This window comes from Panthera uncia, chromosome F1 (assembly GCF_023721935.1).
Source record: "Panthera uncia isolate 11264 chromosome F1, Puncia_PCG_1.0, whole genome shotgun sequence".
In the NCBI taxonomy this organism is placed as follows: domain Eukaryota; kingdom Metazoa; phylum Chordata; class Mammalia; order Carnivora; family Felidae; genus Panthera; species Panthera uncia.
The window spans coordinates 20422311-20440055 of NC_064813.1; the positions used below are offsets into that span (position 1 = coordinate 20422311).

At 37.3% G+C, this 17745-nt stretch overlaps 2 protein-coding genes and 1 pseudogene across 4 annotated transcripts in view; 2 read left to right on the forward strand and 1 right to left on the reverse strand.

The window, feature by feature from the left end:
- Positions 1–17745, forward strand: part of AXDND1 (axonemal dynein light chain domain containing 1) — an 88328-nt gene that overhangs the window by 16853 nt on the left and 53730 nt on the right. For all 3 annotated transcript variants that reach the window (XM_049634046.1, XM_049634048.1, XM_049634047.1), the window contains one exon: positions 239–360. In XM_049634046.1, coding sequence (XP_049490003.1) covers positions 239–360 — 122 coding nt within the window. The remainder of the gene's footprint in view (positions 1–238; positions 361–17745) is intronic.
- LOC125925201 (40S ribosomal protein S15a-like) lies at positions 3141–3577 on the forward strand. Its single transcript, XM_049634050.1, has one exon. It carries the CDS (start codon positions 3156–3158, stop codon positions 3546–3548), a length of 393 nt encoding a protein of 130 aa, XP_049490007.1. The 5' UTR covers positions 3141–3155; the 3' UTR covers positions 3549–3577.
- LOC125926008 (inosine triphosphate pyrophosphatase-like) lies at positions 6775–7503 on the reverse strand (annotated as a pseudogene).

The window sequence follows — 17745 nt, forward strand, 5'->3', positions numbered from 1 at the left end:
AGGGATGATATAGAAGCAAACCGTAACGTCATTGCACCATATAAAGAGGTACATGATTAAACATAGATGTTTAAAAATAATATATCATTTGTGTGTATATATTTATAAGGAAAATATAAGTGACATAAATTATCAAGGTGTTTCTTAAACATTCACATTCAGAGTGTTTACCTCCTAAAATGGGTTTTTACTGACAAGACTGTAATAAACACTGATGATACTCCTTATCTTCTGCCAGATGCACAAACTACTGCATATGCTGAAGAAGGAACAGACTATTTACAATACAGTATTTCATGAACTTATTCGACAAGTCAGTGTGGACTGTGCAGATAGAGGAGAACTACTGTCCAAAATCAGGTTAGAGCCGTTATTGGAATATCCTGGTTTCCTTTTGAGTTTTATGTTACAATTATGTTTATATCTGTTTTTGAGCAAATCACAGAAGTTCCCTTCTTTATCCTATTGGTAACAAGGAACTGAATTGCATTTCTGTTATTTTTTCTATTGTAAAAATATAATAGTTGAGAACTTCCTTAAAATGATTTCTGTTGGGATGTTTGATACCGTAGTCTTTTATGATTAGGAGTGAAGTGCTATGTGAAATACTAGAAAAAGTATACATTTTGGAGACAGACTGATCTGGTTTAAATCATCACGTAGATGTGTGACTTTGGTAAAAGTGTGAGCCTTAGTTTCCTCATCTGTAAATGAAGGTAATAACTACTGTGAACATATTCTTTGCCCATTTGTTCATTCATCACTCAGTGATGTCTGTTGAGTGTCTGTGTCAAGCCTTAGGATGCTTCATAGGATTGTCACGAGAAGTAGATGCTCAGTACATATAATTATTACAGATGATCGTGATAAATACTATTGTCGTATAATGCTTCTTATGACTGTGGTACTTTACAAAAAGCTGGAAGGAATAGTGGAATTAGAATACTGGGTTCAAATTTTGTATCTACAGTTTATTTGCCATGGAACCACAAGCAAATTATTAGCTCTCTCTGAATGAGAATTAATAACATAAATTTGCCCTATTTGCCTGCTGTCTGATTTATGGAAGCTGAGTCCTCCTATCTGATGGTGCTGAGAAATGAAGAGCAAAGCCGTTAATAAGAGACTGGTCAAGATTAGATACTAAGGAGTAGGTTCTTAGAACACCTCAACAGCTGGAGAATGCAAATTAGAATGAAGAAAGGGACAGCTGAAGTTTGAGTTGTCATTCTAAGAACAAAGCCTGGGATAGATGAGGAAGCACGATAAAGGAGCCTGATGACTCAGGGTGGATCCAGACTTGCCCCTTATCAGGAGTAGGGATGAGTGGGACTCTTCCAGCTGATTTCAGGAGTTAGCTTCTAGGGGCCCAGATCAGGTGGGGTTCTATCCTAGGAAGTCTGACAGAAAGAGACAGGCAGGCAAGCCAAAACCAAAAATCGTTTAAGAAAAGTTGAGTCACCAGGGAGACAAAAACACTAACTTCAGAGTACCAGATTTAGGATTACAGTAGGGCTTCAAAGCCAAGGATTTATAATAAAGTTGGGAATTAAGAATATAAAGTAGGTAATGGGGCACCTGGCTGGCTCAGTCGGTAAGGCCATGTGACTTTTGATCTCGGGGTCAAGAGTTCAAACCCCATGTTGGGGCTTTAAATAAATAAATAAGCAAATATATACATGCATAAATAGAAAGTGTATGTGAGTGTGAAATATTCTTTAAAAAAGGAATACAAAGTAGGGTTGAGGCTAATTGCTGCAAATATTCATGATGTGGCTGTGGAATGGTGAAATACCCAGTAGGTTCAGAACAATCTAGTGGCCAGCATTTTCTTGTGATAGGAGGTCTTTTGAAGTAGGGCTCACCTTCATTGGGGAGGACTCTGGTTGTCCTGAGCCTGGTATCTTAAAAGAGTTTTCCCTGCTTCCTAAGGTTATTGGGAGGATCCAACAGAAGTCCCCAAGGAATGGTAACACCACGCATGCCTTGCAAACGCTTGCTGTCAGCCTCTGACTTCCTCTCTCTGTTTGCATGTTACGGTAGCTCTCTGCCCCTGTTCTCCTTGAGTGCTTTCTGATCGGCTTGTGTGTGTCTCTGCTTTTCATGTAACTGCCTCCAGGCCTGTTACAGCAGAAGGAAGTTTTCACGTGCAACAGAGTTTCATAATAACATTTTATCTTATAGGGGAGTAATAACTCCCAGATTGGACATGAGCTGAGTAAGATTCTCACATTACTAAGAAATAGAGCTGCTGCTATAATCTTTCTGGTCGACACTATCAATATCTTTAGATGCAGACACCTGCCTTTTTTTTGGTTGCTGTTATTTTTACTTTTACAATATTTTATTATGGAAATTTCCACATATCTGTAAAAATGGAAGTAATTTTCATGGGAGCACACACATACCCATTATCTAGATACTGCCATTTACATTTTACTCTACTTATTTATCACTAGTCTGTCCAGGTAGTCATCCTTCTATCCACCCACCAGTTTCATGTACTTCAAAGTAAATTGCTGACCTCAGTATATTCCCCCTTCTTTGTCATGTATATCATTACCCAGACAGAGTTCATTATTTACTTACCTTTTTTTCCCTTTTGAGTAAAATTTATGTGTATTGAGAAACACAAATCTTATCTGCCTTTGTTGACTTTTGACAAATACATACACTTACATAATCCAAACTTTTATCAAGATATGGAGGATTACCATCACCCCACAAAATTCCCCAAATTTGCTCTTTCTCAGTAAATACCCACCCCTACTTTTCCGGAAGTTCTGACTTCTTTCCCTCTTAGATTAGTTTCACCTATTTAGGAACTGTGTATAAATGGGACCATAGAGCACATATACAGTTAACCCTTGAACAACATGTGATTGGACTGTGCAGGTTCACTTACAGCAGATTTTTTATGGTACAGTACTGTAAATGTATTTTCTCTTCCTTATGATTGTCTTAATGATGTTTTCTTTAGCTTACTTTATTGTAAGAATACAGTGTATAATACACATAACATACAAAATATGTGTTAATCGACTGTTTATGTTACTGGTAAAGCTTCTGGTCAACAGTAGACTATTAGTAGTTAAGTTTTTGGGGAGTCGAAAGTTTTATGTGGGCTCTTTCTGCCGTCTTTCCGTGCTGCCCTAATGGTGCGCATGAATGTCCTGGCAGATGCTCTCAAGAGTATTAACGGTGCTGAAAAGAGAGGCAAACGCCAGGTTCTTATTAGACCATGCTCCAAAGTCATCATCCGCTTTCTGACTGTGATGATGAAGCTTGGTTACATTGGCAAATTTGAAATCATCGATGATCACAGAGCTGGGAAAATTGTTGTGAACCTCACAGGCAGGTTAAAGAAGTGTGGAGTGATCAGCCCCAGGTTTGATGTACAACTCAAAGATCTAGAAAAATGGCAGAATAATCTGCTCCCGTCCCGCCAGTTTGGTTTCATTGTACTGACAACCTCAGCTGGCATCATGGACCATGAAGAAGCAAGACGAAAACGCACAGGAGGGAAAATCCTGGGATTCTTTTTCTAGGGATGTAATACATTCATACAAATAAAATGCCTCATTGGAAAAAAAGTTTTATGTGGATTTTTGACTGTATGGGGGTTAGTGCCCCATAACCTCCACATTGTTTAAGAGTCAACTGTACCTCTTAATGTAAGGCATCTTTCATTTAGCATGTCATCTATGTTGTTGCATATACTGATGGTTCATTCCTTTGTATTGCTGGGTAAACAGTTTATTCATTCTCCTATTGATGGACACTGGGTTCTTTCCAGTTTGAATAAAGCTACCATGAGCATTCTTGTATGAATCTTTTCCTGCAAGTGTATTTTCATTTCTTGGGTAAATATGTAGGATGGGATGAGGTGGGTTTAAGTTTATTTTTATTATTTTTTAAAATTTTTATTTTTTTGGGGGCGCCTGGGTGGCTCAGTCGGTTAAGCGTCCGACTTCGGCTCAGGTCACGATCTCACGGTCTGTGAGTTCGAGCCCCGCGTCGGGCTCTGGGCTGATGGCTCAGAGCCTGGATCCTGCTTCCAATTCTGCGTCTCCCTCTCTCTCTGCCCCTCCCCCGTTCATGCTCTGTCTCTCTCTGTCTCAAAAATAAATAAAAAAAAAAATTAAAAAAAAAAAATAAAAATAAAAAATAAAATTTTTATTTTTTTTAATGTTTATTTTTGAGAGAGAGAGAGACAGAGTGTGAGTGGGGGAGGGACAGAGAGAGGGAGACACAGAATCCAAAACAGGCTCCAGGCTCTGAGCTGTCAGCACAGAGCCCACTGTGGGGCTCAAACTCAGGAATGGCAAGATGTTGACCTGAGCTGAAGTCAGATGCTCAACCAACTGAGCACCCAAGGCTCCCCTAAGTTTATTTTTTATAAGAAGTTGTTATACTTTTACTTAAAATGGTTACACCATGATATACTCCCACTAACAATGTATGAGGGTTCTGGTGGTTCTATATTTTTGCCAACATTTAATTTTGTGAGTTTAAAAAATTTTGGCCATTCTGGTGGGTATGTGATAATATATTATTATGGTTTAAACTTGCATTTTCCTGCCAACAAATTGTGTTGAACACATTTTCATGAGCTTATTGACCATATATTATTTTTGTAAAATATCTGTTCCAGTATTTTGCCTAATTTTAAATTGGTTTGTCTTTTCATTATTGAGTAGGAGTTCTTTACATATCCTAGAAACTAGTTTTTTGTCATGTATGTATGTGTGTGTGTGTGTATAATCTCATATTTACATATATTAAGAATATTTGTAAATATATGTACTTAATATGTGCTCCTAGTTTGTTACTTGCCTATTCACTTTTTAAAAAATGTTCTCATCTGACTCTTTTAAAAGATAAAAGTTTTTTCTTGAGAGAGAGATTAAGAGAGAGAGTGTGAGTGTGCAAATGTGTGAGTATGGGAGGTACAGAGGAGGTGGGAAAGAGAGAATCTTAAGCAGGCTCCATGTCAAGCATGGAGCCTTATGTGGGGCTTGATCTCATGACTCTGAAATCATGACCTGAGCCGAAATCAAGAGTCAGACGCTTAACTGACTGAGCCACTCAGCACCTAGCAGGCACCCCTTCTTCTCTCTTCTCTTCTCTTCTCTTCTCTTCTCTTCTCTTCTCTTCTCTTCTCTCTTTTTCTTTCACAGAGAGAGAGAAGATAAAAGATTTCTTTTTTTTTTTTTAACGTTTATTTATTTTTGAGACAGAGAGAGACAGAGCATGAACGGGGGAGGGTCAGAGAGAGGGAGACACAGAATCTGAAACAGGCTCCAGGCTCTGAGCGGTCAGCACAGAGCCTGACGCAGGGCTCGAACTCACGGACTGTGAGATCATGACCTGAGCTGAAGTCGGACTCTTAACCGACCAAGCCACCCAGGCGTCCCTAAAATATTTGAAAATAGCCATTTTTGTCTTCTCTTTTATGCCTTCTTTTATCCAGGCTAAACATCCCCACTTCTTTCAAGTTTTCTTAGTAAAATATACTGTGTGTGGAAAGCACACTAATTAGTCAATATTGATTTCATGCCGTATCACCGCCATTACAATGTCATAGAGAACAATTTCATGTCCCCGAGCCCCCACATGTCACCTATTCATTCCTTCTCCATTCCCATTCCTTTGAACCTGTAGCAACCACTGACCCTTCTACTGTCTCTATACTTTTTTCTCTTGCAGAATGTGACATAGTTGGGATCATGCAGCACATAGTCTTTTCAGACTGGTTGCTTTACTCACACCTGAATTTTAACTGCTGACATATTTTCTGACCATTATTTTATGGAATTCATTAAGTTGTGAGCATCGTATCATTGCTTTTGAACAATTTGATTATGATGTGCCTTGGTATAATTTTCTCTATGTTTCTTGTGATTGGTGGTCATTGAGCTTTTTGGATCTGTGAGTGTATGTTTTTCATCAAATGTGGGAATTTTTTAGCTAGTTTTTCTTCTTCAAGTATTTTTTCTACCCTCCCCCCTTTTCAGGAGAGTCCATTTACTCACATATCAGCCCACTAATAATGACATAGTCCTCATAATGTTTTGAACATTTTTTCTTTTAAAATCTTTTTCTGTTCATTTTATATAGTTGTTCTACTGCTTGATTGCTTGATTTTGGAGAGAGAGAGAAGAAAGTGCAAGCAGGGGAGAGGGGCAGAAGAAGAGAGAGAATCTTAAGCAGGCTCCATGCTCAGCACAGAACCTGATGTGGGCTTCTATCCCATGACCATGAGATCATGACCTGCACTGAATCAAGAGTTAGACGCTTAACCAACTGAACCATCCACCCAGGGGCCCCTCATTTTGTATAGTTTCTACTGTTCTATCTTCAAGTTCACTAATCTTTTCTTCTAAAGTATCTAATCTGCTTTAAATCCCATCCAGTGATGTTTCCAACTCAGATATTGTAGTTTTCATCTCTGAAAGCTCAATTTGGGTCATTTCAAAAATATTTGCCATGTCTCTACTTAACATTGCAAACATACAAAATATAGTTATAGGTTTTTTTTCCCCCAAAGCTGATATATCTATTTTATAATGGAAGCGAGTACTTTCAGTATTTTTAGTTGCTGCATTTTAAAAACATCTAAAGCTATTTGTGTGGTTCTTCCCAAACCCTCAATCCTGCCATGGGATCCCAGGCCAGGAGGCTATAGGAAGGACTATTGAATTTCTGAGTGCAAGAAAATGGTGTCCCTTGCCCAAAGTTTCTCCAAGCAGAGCCAACCGCTCCTCCAAACAGGGCTGATGAGGCTGTGTCAACACCCCTAGGAAGTGGTAATCCTGAAGGCAGTACTTGGAGGGGCGCCTGTCGGATGGGGGAGGTTTCAGGCTAGCCTTCCCCAGATCCCTAACCAGGGTGATCATCACTGGCTACTGTAAGGATCAGGCTGTAAAAATATTTTTGTAGCTCAAGTAGGGACCAGAAGTAATGGGAGATGACTTTCTTCTCTTCTCAGCTATGGGCATCTCTGTGTACGTCTGCTTGTATCCATCAGGCAGGGGTCCTAGCCAAAGTCTTATCAGCCTCAGAGCACCACCATCTGGCCCCAAGCTCTGGCCCCTGAACGGGCACACTGGCCTCCTGGGGTCCCTGATGCTGAGCAGAAATGTGCAGAGCACATGGGCAAAGTCTGTCCTGGAACCCAGCCAGGAGCTGGTTCAGACTTTTAGGCTTTAACTTTTCTGGAAACCACTGTATATAGGGGCCAGGGAGACCCCTGAAAGCGTTGAAGCACAGATTTGTGTCCTCCACCAGTGCAGGCGCCTGTACCTCTAGAGCCGTCTCCTGACGCTTCTATATGGAAATCTCATCAGGTCCACCCTGAGACTTTGGCAAGGCAATTTTCTGTGCCACCAAAGTGCATGAAAACTTACCTCCTAGTATCTGAATGACCTCTTCCAGCTTTGAATGTCCTTGTCTGTTAATTCTAACATTTATGCCAGTTCTGGGTGAGTTTTTTCTCCTCATAGGTGTGTTCTCTGCTTTCTTTGCATGCCTGGTAAATTTGATTGGATGGCAGACATTGTGAATTTTAGCTTATTGGATGCTGTGTATTTTTGCATTTCTAAAAATATTCTTGAACTTTGATTTGTGACATGATTAAGCTACTTGAAAACAGTTTGGTGCTTTTGGGCCTTTAGGCAGACCAGAACAGTGCTTAATTTATGGCTAATTGTTTGTAAATAATTAGGCAAGACTTTTCTTTGAATCCTAAGTTTTTCCAGACTGGCTGGTTAGAACCAGCACCATTTCTAGCAGTGTGTGAGTGCTGGGTGCTCTTACCTCCCGATCCTTTCAGATGGTTTCTTCCCCGGCCTCAGGTAGTTTCTTCACATTTGTGATCTTTCCTGATCTTGATGATGATCCTGATCTTTCCTTAGCTGATTCCTTGAGAAGGACCCTCTGCAGACCTCCAGAGGATCTCTCGGAATAGCTCTTTTCTCTCCAGTACCCTGTCCTCTGAACTTTTGCTGCTTTCCTCTCCCTAGGCTCCTAGCTCTGTCTCCTTAACTCAGAGAGTCCACTGGGCTTCTCCAGCGTTCTCTCTCCTTGTGCTTTGGCCTGGAAACTTTCAAGTCTGCAACTTGGAGCAATCATAAGGCTTTATTTACTTCTAGTCTCTCACTGATTACTCGCTTTCATTGCCTTGTATTCAGTGTCTTGAAAATTGTTGTTTCACATGTATCTTGACAATTGTTTTACATACTTTGCCTTTGTTGTTGTCGTCGTTGTCACTGAGGTTATTTCAGGCAGGAGAATAAATTTAGTTCCTCTGGATTTATTTTTATTTTTGTATCTATATCTATACCACAATCCTATGTATAGGTTAATATCCTTAATAAGTTTTAGAAAATTATCAGTGGTGATCTCTTTGGTAAATATCTGTTCTCCATTTTCTCTCTTTTCTCTTTTTGGAACTCTGATTAAATTTATATTAGACATTCTCATCTGTGCTTTTTGTCTCTTTATCTCTTTTTCATAATTTCCATCTCCTTGTCTCTGTACTATATTTTGGGTAGTTTTTTCAAAGATATTAATAAGCGCTTTAGCTGCATCTTTTCTGCTAAAACCCATCTTTTGAGTTTTATAATCAATAATTGTATTATCCACCTAAGAGTTCTGTTGTTTGTTTTTGTATCTGTCTCATCATATTTAATATTTTTTATTGCTCATTTATTTTTAGATTCAATCTTTCATTTCTCAAACATTTCATGGATGGTTTCATATTCTAAATCTCATATTTCTAATATATGAAACTATTAGTATCTAGAATTACTATTTGTTGTTTCTTCTGGGTCTCATTTATGATGGTTTATTTACATATTTTGCGATATTTGCTTTTTTTTTTAATTTTTTTTTAATGTTTATTTATTTTTGAGACGGAGAGAGACAGAGCATGAACGGGGGAGGGTCAGAGAGAGGGAGACACAGAATCCGAAACAGGCTCCAGGCTCCAAGCTGTCAGCACAGAGACCGATGCGGGGCTCGAACTCACGGACGGTGAGATCATGACCTGAGCCGAAGTCGGACGCTTAACCGACCAGGCCACCCAGGTGCCCTGCGATATTTGCTTTTATAGCTAACATTTGGTTAATCTTAATCATGAAATCCTCAGACTGTAAATCATGGATGCTTCTTGAAGAGAGGATTTGTATTTTCTTCCTTCTGGAATCCTGACCGTATGTGATAGTCCAGTACTCAGGTCTCTTACTTTGAAGCCAGTCCAAGGCTTAGTGTCAGACCCAAAGTTGGTATTTTAAAAAATTTATTTATTTACTTTTAATTGAAGTGTAGTTGACATATAATATTATATTAGTGCCAGGTGTACAACATAGTGATTTGACATTATATACATTACAAAATACTCACCATGATAAGTCACCATACAAAAGTAATACAATACTTTTTACTGTATTCCCTGTGCTGTACTTTACAGCTTCATAACTTATTTATTTTATAACTGAGAGTTTGTACCTCTTAGTCCCCTTCAACTACTTTGCCCAGCCCTTTGTCCCCTCTCCTCTGGCAACCACCGGTTCTCTGTACTTATAAGTCTGCTTCTGTTTTGTTTTCTTTGTTTTGTTTTTGAGATTCCACATATAAGTGAAATCAAAATGGTATTCGTTTTCTTTGTCTAACTTATGTCTCTTAGCATAATACCTTTAGGTCCGTATCACAAATGGCGAGATTTTTTTTTTAATGACTGGCTAATATTCCATTGTTTATATATACAACCATTTCCTTATCCATTCATCTATTGATGGATACTTACGTTGCTTCAGTATCTTTGTTATTGTAAATAATGCTGCAATAAACACAGGAGTGCATTTATCTTTTCAAATGAGTTTTTTTTTTTTTTTTTTATATATTCTTCAGGTAAATACTCAGAAGTGGAATTACCGGATCATATGGTATTTTTACTTTTAATTTTTTGAGGAACCTCCGTACTATTTTCATAGTGCTGCACCAATTTACATTCTCACCAATAATTCATGAGGGTTCCTTTTTTTCCACATCCTCACCAACACTTGTTATTTTGGAACCCCCCCCCCTTTTTTTTTTAAAGGTTTTATTTGTAAGTAATCTCTACACCCAATGGGGGTCTTGAACTCACAGTCCACAGATCAAGAGTGGACTTGATCAGTCCACTGACTGAGCTAGGCAGGTGCTATTTTGGGTCTTTCTGATTCTAGCCATTGTGACAGGTATGAGGTGATACCTTATTGTGGTTTTTATGTGTATTTCCTTGATGATTAGTGATGTTGAGCATCTTTTCATGTGCCCGTTGGTCATCTGCATGTATTTTTGGAAAATTATCTATTCACGTCTTCTGCCTATTTTTAAATCACACTGTTTCATTGGTGTTAACTTATATGATTTCTTTATCTATTTTGGATATTAGCCCCTTATTGGATATATCACTTGCAAATATCTCCTTTTCAGTAGATTGCCTTTCGTTTTGTTGATGGTTTTCTTCGCTGTGCAAAAGCTTTTTATTTTGGTGTAGTCCCGCTTACTTATTTTTGCTTTTGTGTGGCCCTTTTCTGAAGAGAGGGATCCAAAAAATATTGCTAAGACCGATGTCAGAGAGATTATGGCCGATGTTTTCTTTTAGAAGTTTTTTGGTTTCAGGGCCCACATTGAAGTCTTTATTCCCTTTTGAGTTTATTTTTGTGTATTATGTGATGTAAGAAAGTGGTCTAATTTCATTCCTTTCATTATGTTCGTCCAGTTTTCTCAATACCATTTATCAAAGAGATTGTCTTTTCCCTATGGTATAGTCTTGCCTCCTTTGTCATAGATTAATTGACTATATAAGTGTGGGTTTATTTCTGGCCCTCTGCTTTACTGCATTGATCTACGTGTCTGTTTTTGTGTGTGTACCACGCTGTTCTGACTACCAATGCGTTGTAGTATAGTTTGAAATCTGGGAGTGTGATACCTTCAGCTTTGTTCTGCTTTCTCAAGATTGGTTTGGCTCTTAGGGTTTTTAAGGTTCCATATGATTTTAGGATTATTTGTTCTAATTCTGTGAAAATTGTTGTTAGCATTCTGATAGAGATTGCATTGAGTCTGTGGATTGCTTTGGGTAGCAAGGACATTTTAATGATACTAATTTTTCTGATCCATGAGTAGGGTGTATCTTTTCATTTGTTTGTGTTATCTTTAATTTCTTACATCAATCTCTTATAGTTTTCAGAGTATAGGTCTTTCATCTCCTTGGTAAAATGTATTACTAGATATTTTATTATTTTTGGTGCGATTATAAAAGAGATTTTTTTTCCTTTTTTAATTAAAAAATTGTTTTTGTTACTAAATGGGATTGTTTTCTTTTTTTTTCAGTTTATTCATTTTGAGAGAGAGATCGAGAGCGCAAGGGGAGGGGCAGAGAGAGAGGGAGAGAGAGAGAATCCTAAGCAGGCTCTGCTCTTGTCAGTGCAGAGCCGAACATGGGCTTGATCTCACAAACTGTGAGATCATGACCTGAGCTGAAATCAAGAGTCAGAGGCTTAACCGACTGAGCCACCCAGGCACCTCAGATGGGATTGTTTTCTTAATTTCTCTGTCTGCTAGTTTGTTATTAGTATATAGAAATGTAACATTTCTATATATTAATATTGTATCCTGCAAATTTACTGAATTCATTTATTAGTTCTAATAGTTTTTTGGGGGAGTCTTTGGGGTTTGCCATATATAATATTATGTCATATGCAAATAGTGACATTTTTATTTCTTCCTTACCAATTTGAATTCCTTTTATTTTTGTTTCTTGTCTGATTGCTCTGGCTAGGACTTCTAGTACTATGTTGAATACAAGTGGTGAGAGTAAGTATCTTTGTGTTGTTACTGATGTTAGAGAAAATATTTCACCTTTTAACCATTGAGTATGTTAACTGAGTTTGTCATACATAGGCTTTATTATATTGAGTTATGTTCCCTCTGTATCATTTTGTTGAGAGTTTTATCACGAATGGATGTTGAATTTATCAAATACTTTTTCTGCATCTATTGAGATGAGCATATGGTTTTTATCCTCTATTTTGTTAATGTGGTATATCCCACTGATTGATTTGTGGACATTGACTCATTCTTCCATCCCTAGAATAAATCCCACTTGATTGTGGTCACTGATTCTTTTAATGTGTTGTTGAACTTGGCTTGCTAATATTTTGTTGAGGATTTTGGCATCTATGTTCCTTAAGGATAATTGACTTCTAATTTTCTTTTTTTGTGATGTCTTTGGTCTTGCTATCAGGGTAATGCTGTCTTTAAGAAAACAATTCTTCCTTTTCTATTTTTTGGAATAGTTTGAGAATAGGTGTTAACTCTTCTTTAAATATTTGGTAGAATTCACCTTTGCAGCCATCTCATCCTGGCTTCTGTTGGTTTTGAGGTTTTTGTTTAGTGATTCAATTTAATTACTAGTAATTTGTCTGCTTAGATTTTCTATTTCTTCTTGATTCATTCTGCTAAGGTTGTATGTTTCTAGGAATTTATCCATTTCTTCTAGGTTGTTGGAATTTGTTGGTAAATAATTTTTCCTAGTAGTCTCTTGTAGTCCTTTGTATTTCTGTGGAGTCATTGTACCTTCCATTTCATTTCTGATTTTATTTATTTGAGTACTCTCTCTTCTTGATGAGTCTGGCTAAAGGTGTATCAAGGTGTTATTTTCAGAGAAATGCCTTTTAAGTTCACTGATCTTTTTTTTTTTTCAGTTTATATTTTCTTTTTTTTTTAATTAAAAAAAATTTAAGGTTTATTTATTTTTTGAGAGAGAGAAAGAGAGAGAGAGAGAGAGAGAGAGAGTGACAGAGTGCTAGCAGAGGAGGGGAAGAGAGAGAGGGAGACACAGAACCTGAAGCAGGCTCCAGGCTCCGAGCTGTCAGTACAGGGCCTGACATGGAGCTTGAACTCACGAACCATGAGATCATGACCTGAGCCGAAGTCAGATGCTTAATCAACTGAGCCACCCAGGCACCCCATATTTTACTTATTTCTGCTCTCTGCTTATTTCTGCTCTCTTTAGTATTTCCTTCCCTCAACTAACTTTGGGCTTTATTTTTCTTTTTTCTAGTTCCTTTAGGTGTAAGATTAGATTATTTGATATTTTTCCTATTTCTTGAGGTAAGCTCGTATCACCATGAACTTCCCTCTTAGGACTGCTTTTGCTGTGTCCTATATATTTGTAAACAATGTGTTCCCATTTTTATTTACCTCAAGGTATTTTTTAATTTTCTGTTTGATTTCTTTGTTAACCCATTTTTTTCTTTTTAGTAGCATGTTGTTTAGCCTCTAGTTTCATACTGTTGTGATCAGAAAAGATGCTTGACATGATTTAAATCTTCTTAAATGTATTAAGACCTGTTTTATGGCCTGATATATGACCTATCTTGAAGTGTTTCAGATATACTTGAAAAAAATGCATTCTGCTGTTTTTGCATGAAATGTTCTCTATATATCTCTTGAGTCCATCTGATCTAATGTCATTCAAAGCCACTGTTTCCTTATTGATTTTCTGTCTGGGATGATCTATCCATTGATGTAAGTGGAGTATTAAAGTCCCCTACTATTTTTGTATTACATCAATTTCTCCCTTTATATCTGTTAATACTTACTTTATAAGTTAGATGCTTCTATATTGGGTGGATAGATATTTACAATTGCTATATCCTTTTGCTCCCTTTAGCATTATGTAATGCTGTTCTTTGTCCCTTGTTATGTTTTTTGTTCTGAAGTCTATTTTGTGTGATATAAATATTGCTACCCCAGCTTTTTTTCATTTCCATTTGTATGGAATATCTTTTTCTATCCCTTCACTTTCAGTCTGTATATGTCTATATGTGAAGTGAGTCTCTTGTAGGCAGCATATAGATGAATCTAGTTTTTTTGGTTTTGTTTAATCACTTAGTCACCTTACATCTTTTGATTGGAGCATTTAGTTCATTTACATTTAAAGTAATTATTGATATTTGTGCTTATTGCCATTTTGTTCATTGTTTTCTGGTTCTTTTTGTAGTTCTTCTCTGTTCCTTTCTTTTCTTGCTTTCTTGTGATTTGATGATTTTCTTTAGTGTTATTCTTGGATTTCTTTGTCTTTAAAATTTCTTGTGTATCTGTTACAAGTTTTTGGTTTGTGGTTACCATGAGGTTTATATAGAACACCCTATGTATTTAATAGTCTGATTTATTTTATTTTATTTTCAAATTTTTATTTAAATTCTAGTTAGTTAACATATAGTGCAATCTTGGTTTCAGGAGTAGAATTCAGTGATTCATCACTTACATACAACAGCCAGTGCTCATAATAGCAAATGCCTTCCTTAGTACCCATCACTCATCTAGCCCATCCCCCACCCGCCTCCTGTTTGTTCCCTATTTTTGGAGAAGAGACTCTCATGGTTTGTTTCCCTCTCTCTTTCCCTGCTGCCCCATATGCTCATCTGTTTTGTTTCTTAAGTCCCACAAATGAGTGAAATCATATGGCATTTGTCTTATTTTGCTTAGCATAGTACATTCTAGCTCCATCCACGTCATCGCAAATGGCAAGATTTCATTCTTTTTTATGGCTAAGTAATATTCCATTGTGTATATATACTGCATCTTCTTTATTCATCCATCAGTTGATGGACATTTGGGCTCTCTCCCTAGTCTGGCTATTGTTGATATTGCTGCTGTAAACATCAAGGTGCATGTACCCCATTGAATCTATATATTTGTACCCTTTGGGTACCCATTGAATCTATATATTTGTATCCTTTGGGTAAATGCCTAGAGTGCAATTGCTGGATCATAGGGTAGTTCTATTTTTAACTTTTTGAGGAACCTCCATACTGTTTTCCAGAGTGGCTGCACCTGTTTTCATTCCCATCAATAGTGTAAGAGGGTTTCCCTTTCTCTGCAGCCTTGCCAACACCTGTTGTTTCTTATGTTGTTAATTTTAACCATTCTGACAGGTGTGAGGTGGTATCTCATCTTGGTTTTGATTTCTATTTTTTGATGATACGTGATGTTGAGCAGCTTTTCATGTGTCTCATAGTTGTCTGGATGTCTTCTTTGGAAAAGTATCTATTCTTGTCTTCTGCCCATTTCTTCACTGGATTACATGTTTTTTGGGTGTTGATTTTGGTAAGTTCTTTAGAGATTTTGGATACTAACCCTTCATCTGATATGTCATTTGCAAATATCTTCTCACATTCTGTCAGTTGACTTTTAGTTTTGTTGATTGTTTCCTTCACTGTACAGAAGATTTTTGTCTTGATGAGGTCCCAATAGTTCATTTTTGCTTTTGTTTTCCTTGCCTCTGGAGACATGTCTAGTAAGAAATTGCTATGGCTGAGGTCAAAGAGGTTGCTGCCTGTGTTCTCCTTTAGGATTTTGATGGTTTCCTGTCTCACATTTCGGTCTTTTATCCATTTTGAGTTTATTTTTGTGTGTGGTATAAGAAAGTGGTCCATGGGGCACCTGGGTGGCTCAGTCAGTTAAGCATCTAATTCTTTTTTTTTTTTTTTTTCAACGTTTTTTATTTATTTTTGAGACAGAGAGAGACAGAGCATGAACGGGGGAGGGGCAGAGAGAGAGGGAGACACAGAATCTGAAACAGGCTCCAGGCTCCGAGCCATCAACCCAGAGCCTGACGCGGGGCTCGAACTCACGGACCGTGAGATCGTGACCTGGCTGAAGTCGGACGCTTAACCGACTGCGCCACCCAGGCGCCCCTAAGCATCTAATTCTTGATTTCTGCTCAGGTCATGATCTCATGGTTTCATGAGTTCGAGCTTCGCATTGGGTTTTACACTAACAGTGCAGAGACTGCTTGGGATTCTCCCCCTCTCTTTGCCCCTCCCTCACTTATGTTTCTCTGTCTCTCTCAAAACCAATAAATAAACTAAAAAAAAAGGAGGCCCAGTTTCATTCTTCTGCATGATGCTGTCCAGCTTTCCCAACACTATTTGTTGAAGAGACTGTCTTTTTCCATTGGATATTCTTTCCTGCTTTGTCAAAGATTACTTGACCATATAGTTGTAGGTCCATTTCTGGGTTTTCTATTCTTTTCCATTTATTTATTTATTTATTCATTATAAATTTTTATTTATTTATTTTTTCTGCTCCACTCTCTTCTGTCCATTGATCTATGTGTCTGTTTTTGTGCCAGTACCCTAGTGTCTTGATGACTGCTGCTTTATAATATAGCTTGAAATCTGGAATTGTGATGCCTCTAGTTTTGTTTTTCTTTTTCAAAATTGCTTTGGCTCTTTGGGGTCTTTTCTAGTTCCATACAAGTTTTAGGATTGTTTGTTGTAACTCTGTGGGAAATGCTGGCGATATTTTGTTGGGGATTGCATTAAATGTGTAGATCACTTTGGGTAGCATAGACATTTTAACAGTGTTTGTTCTTCCAATCCATGAACATGGAATGCTTTTCCATTTCTTTGTGTCCTCTTCAATTCTTTTCGTAAGTCTTCTATAGTTTTTAGAGTGTAGACCTTTACCTCTTTGTTTAGGTTTATTCCTAGGTATCTAATTGTTTTTGGTGCAATCGTAAATAGGATCGCTTCTTTGATTTCTTCTGCTGCTGCTTCATTATTGGTATATAGAAATGTAATAGATTTCTGTATGTTTATTTCATATCCTGCGACTTCAGCAATTTTTTGGTGGTATCTTTCGGGTTTTCTTCAGAGTATCAAGAAGTCTGCAAATAGTGAAAGTTTGACTTCTTCCTTGCTGATTCGGAGGCCTTTTATTTCTTTTTGTTGTGTGATTGCTGAGGCTAAGACTTCTAGTACTATTTAACAGTCTATTTTAATTTGATGTTTAAGTTTAAATACCCTCTAAAAGTAGTAAATTTTACTCCCCACACAGCATTTTATGTACTTAACATATTTTACATCTTTTTATTTTATGTGTCCCTTAGCTAATTATTGTAGATATAATTGGTTTACTGCTTTTGTATTTTAACCTTTATACTACTTTGAAAGTGATTGATCTATTACCTTTATTACATGTTTGCTTTTACCAGTGAATTTTTTTGTTTCATAAGTTTCTTCTACTGGTGACCTTTCCTTTTCTGCTTAAAGAAGTTCCTTTAACATTTCTTGTTAAGGCCAGGTTAGTGGTGATTAACTCCTTTAACTCTTGTTTGCCTGGGAAACTCAGTTCAATCTGAGTGAACTCCTTTAATTCTGAGTGATAGCCTTGCTGGGTAGAGTATCCTTGGTTGTTGGTTTTTTCCTTTCAGCACTTAGAATATATCATGTCATTCTCTTCTGGCTTGCAAAGTTTCTGCTGAAAAATCAGATGATATTCTTATATGTGTTTTCTTGTACATAACTACTTACTTTTCTCTTGCTATTTTTTTAAACTAGTTTGCTTTCTCTTTTTTTTAGATTTATTTTTATTTATTTATTTTAGAGAGAGAGAGAACACAACTGGGGGAAAGGAAAATAAGGAGAGAGAATCTTTTTTTTTTATTTATGTTTATTTTTATTTATTTTGAGAGAGAGATAGAGAGCAAACAGGGGAGGGGCAAAGAGAGAGGGAGACAGAATCCCAAGCAGGCTCTGCACTGTCAGCACAGAGCCTGATATGGGGCTCAAACTCACAAACTGTGAGATCATGACCTGAGTCAAAGTTAAGAGTCAGACGCTCAACTGACTGAGCCACCCAGGTACCCCTTCTCTTGCTATTTTTAATATTATCTCTTTATTTTTA

Excerpts from the sequence above, each read along its gene's own strand:
- LOC125925201 (XM_049634050.1), top strand. The coding sequence starts at position 3,156 with ATGGTGCGCATGAATGTCCTGGCAGATGCTCTCAAGAGTATTAACGGT.